Source organism: Cibotium barometz, chromosome 51 (genome assembly GCF_041138505.1).
Source record: "Cibotium barometz isolate CiBa-2024 chromosome 51, ASM4113850v1, whole genome shotgun sequence".
Taxonomy (NCBI): Eukaryota; Viridiplantae; Streptophyta; class Polypodiopsida; order Cyatheales; family Cibotiaceae; genus Cibotium; species Cibotium barometz.
The window spans coordinates 8,920,754-8,924,714 of NC_141096.1; the positions used below are offsets into that span (position 1 = coordinate 8,920,754).

The 3,961-nt window shown below is 42.6% G+C and overlaps 1 protein-coding gene across 1 annotated transcript; it reads right to left on the minus strand.

Moving 5' to 3' along the window:
• Positions 1–201: 201 nt before the first annotated feature.
• On the minus strand, positions 202–1,512 carry LOC147609295 (histone deacetylase-like protein). The gene is made up of 3 exons (XM_086787575.1): positions 1,213–1,512; positions 782–907; positions 202–690 (listed from the first exon to the last, which is right to left on the minus strand). Exons 1-3 carry the CDS (start codon positions 1,365–1,367, stop codon positions 369–371), a joined length of 603 nt encoding a protein of 200 aa, XP_086643701.1. The 5' UTR covers positions 1,368–1,512; the 3' UTR covers positions 202–368.
• Between the last annotated feature and the right edge of the window lie 2,449 nt (positions 1,513–3,961).

Below are 3,961 nucleotides of genomic sequence, written 5' to 3' on the forward strand. Positions count from 1 at the left end.
TACATGCCATGATTTTCAATAAATTTTAGATCTCACCGGTAATTGCGAGAGAGGATTAGAACAGCCTTTTGCTACCTAGAAAAGATGCACAAGTTTTTGAAATGACAATCAACAGCCACATTTTTGCAACCCCATGTTTGAAACAAACTCATGCCTACATAATTGACTAGATTGAAAAAACATAAGCATGATAAACCCATGAGTAAAAACTGCTAGCGTTCATTATTCAAGGGTGGACTGATTATACAGCTCTCTCTCTCTCTCTCTCTCTCACACACACACACACACACACACACGCACATGCATACCCATCCTATGCTGTCCAGATGACACCTATACATGTATGCATGTCCATGCCCATAAGATGCCTATTCACGTCCCTTCTCTTCAGATGATGTCTTCTTGGAGTCATCCACCACTTTTCCTGACTCCACTTCTGCTTGCAATACTGACCCACTTTTGGCAGGAGTCTTCTGGGCCTGCAGTACATGTCCCTCCTGTTCTGATGTCTTCTTGGGGTCATCCACCACTTCCATTTGCAGTACTGGCCAACATTCTGTGAGGGTCTTCCGAGCTGGAGGTGCCTCTCCAAACTTCATCATGTAAAGCATCTCGAATGCCGGACGCAGCTCTGGAATCACCTGGGCGTCCAGGTAGGCATCACACTTGAAGCACCATACAGACAAATCTCTGGGGAAAAAAAGGTCAAAAACTTAATACAAGAAAACATCAGCATCCGCTAGAAAGATTTCATAAAAGACTTGAGTGCTACACCAAGTACCTGAAACTGATGGCCATGGCATGATCCATAGACTCGGAATGCGCCGCCATATGCCCATTGATGTACCGCCCACATAGGGTATCTTGGCATATTAGGCATGCCCAATTTTCTTCAAGATCATTGCATCTGTAGGATATACTCAACCACATAAGATTGTTTTTTAGGGGGTCACTGTTAATGATAGATAATCTTTCGGAGAATCAGTTTAACGAAGGACTGTTAATCTCAATTTAAGTGATTAAGTCTAGTGCACTCACCAAGTGGTTTTGTTATCTAAACTCCAAAGCATGTTTAAAACTAACTAAATGGGGTGGTCAATTAAGCCCATGGATTAACAGGGACAGGATGTCTACTAAAACCTAATCAATAAACAACTAATGTAATTAGTGGACATTAAATAAAATGATTAAGGAGCTGATAAAGAGGATTACCCGGTGCAGGGTGAGTCGAAGGGGGGGAAGCGAGGGAGAGGAGAGGGCAGGAGGGGAAGGTGGGGACAGTGAGTAAGCGGGTCCACGACGCCTGGTGCCTGACCTTCTGCTTCTTCTGGAGGTGGGCATGATGTGGATGATATTGCAGATGCCATTGATTTCACAACTGTGAGCGATAGAAACACTAGAGGCTCTCTCTCTTTCTCTGCACGAGACGTGTTTTAGCAGGTAGCACCGCTCCTTTTATAGTTTCCAGAAGGGTTTAGGGAATGCGGAACGATGTAAAAGGCACAAACACACACATATATAGGTATCGGTTCAAAAGAAAAGAATTTGAGAAAACTCTAAAGGGTTCACACATGACTATATATTGCCCGCCCATCTTCATAAGCTTTTACACACTTCACCCTAGATATAAACTTTATGTTTTCCCTGCATTTTTTTCTACCGACCTTTATTCTATCTTTGTGGAAGACGTGAAAACGTGTTTCAACTAGATGTGTAAAGGAGTGTGCGTTTGTTGGTGTAAGAGGCTGCCCCCATAACCCTCTACATTTGAGGGTGTGAAGGGGGCAGCCAATTGAAAAGCTGGCAAATTGTTAGCTTTTACACACTAAGTACTCATGTAGCTAGTGTGGAGGGTTTTCAAACCCCCCTCTACACTCTCTATTTTCCCTCTAACCTGTAATAGCAGGTTGAGCCCTCCCTACACCTCCAAATGTAGACAGTTATGGGGGTGTCCTCTAACCCATGGACTTTCAAATTGAGAGCCCAAGTTTGAACCCCACACCCGCCATAAACTAAGATGTCCTTCAATACCCACCCCCCTTGCCCCCCCCCCCCAAAAAAAAACTAGATGTTTAAAGGGTGGCTGAAGGGCTCTGTTGAGAGCTATCAATTTCCCCCCATTATTGTTTTGTGGGCAATGTGTAAACCTATAAGTTCCATGTGAAGGCTCTTATGGGACATGTTCTTGTACTGTTGTGTGGGCAGCAAGTGTGGGGCGAGGGGAAAGTTGTTGGGATCCATGCTCATGCACATCAAACACATGCATACACGTATAACCCACATAAACATAGATGCATAGGTGTGTGTGTATGTACATACGTATACACATCTACACGAGTACTAGGTAATATCATCCCTAATAAATTTTATTTTTGATAAGTGGTTTCCCGAGTAGAGAGGCTCTCACTCTCTCTCTCTTTTAGGATTGACAAGTTGAGGAGATTCTTTTCCCTCTCTTGCACAAAGCATCCTTCTATTTCAATTAACATGGGAGTTAGTGCCTTCTTTTCCTTAGGCAAAGGCACTAACTCCCATGTTACATTTGTATCCAATGTTGCCATCTCCTCATTCATGGCATCTTCCCATTTCTTATTTCCAAGTGCTTGCTCAAAACAAGTGGGCTCTAATTTCCAAGTGCTTGCTCAAAACAAGTGGGCTCTAATTTCTGTAATGCTTAAACCATGTAAGCATAATGATAGGCTATATATCCATCATATCTCAACCTGTCTAACAGGGTACCTAACCCTCGTAGACCTGTGTACACCTGGATCATTACTAGGTGTCCTCAAAACAGCCCTTGTTCTCCGTACACCAGGGGTAACCACATATGGAATGCTAAGCTCTTCATCAAGGCTCTGCTCACAGCCGCTAGAGTCACCATCTACATATGAGTGACATGCTGACAGATCAGGCACAAAAGGTTGATCTACCTTTTTCTTCCCTCTGCGTGATATATGTGTACCTACATCTATCCTCAACCTACCTGACCATGGGCTAAGATTGGATCCACTGCTAGAGGGCTCTCCAAGTCCACTAAGCACCTGTGATTGCTACTCTACATGCGGTGTAGCATCAGCACTTCTTATAACATCTTCTGTTACCCTCACTACTTGTGCATACCAGCTACTCATCTCGTCAGAAACAACATCTCTGCTTACTCGCATCTCACGAGTGATAGGGTTGTAATATCTATAACCTTTTTACTCTATAGCATAACCAATAAAAATGCATTTCTCTGCCTTTGGAACTAACTTTGTTCTCACTTCATCAAGAACATGCACATATGCAATACACCCAAACATTTTAAAGTGAGACACATTCGGTCTTATGTTTGCAAACTTATGTTCAAGCGTCCTACCATGAACAATAGTGGGTGTTCTGTTCATAATGTACACAGCAGTTGCTACTACTACTTTTGCCCAAAAATAATGTGGCATATTCTTTTTAGCCATCAAGGCACTTGCCACTTCTGCAACGTGTCTATTTTTTCTTTCTGCAACACCATTATGTTGCGGAGTATACTTGCATGTAAACTGTCTCTTGATTCCCTACTTCCTTCCTACTTCCTTAGGAAATCGCTAAACTCATTGGAGAAATATTCTCCCCCATCAGGCATTTTATTTTCATGCCTTTTTGCTTCTCGACCAAGGATTTAAATCTCTGAAAGTGAGCAAACACCTCACTTTTCTCCTTCATGAAGTAAACCCACACTTTCCTAGTGTGGTCATCAATGAATGTAACATAATACCTGCAACAATTGTTGCAGTCTTGGCTGGTCCCCATACATCTGAATGTATGACATCTAATGGCCTTGCACTAATATACTTTTCATGTGGGAAAGCTTACCAAGCTAGCATGCTTCACATACTTTGTACATACCACCAACCTTAAACTTTGGTAAACCTGCAACAATATTTTGGGCCTACATAGACTTTAGTCGTTGTACATTCACATGCCCAAT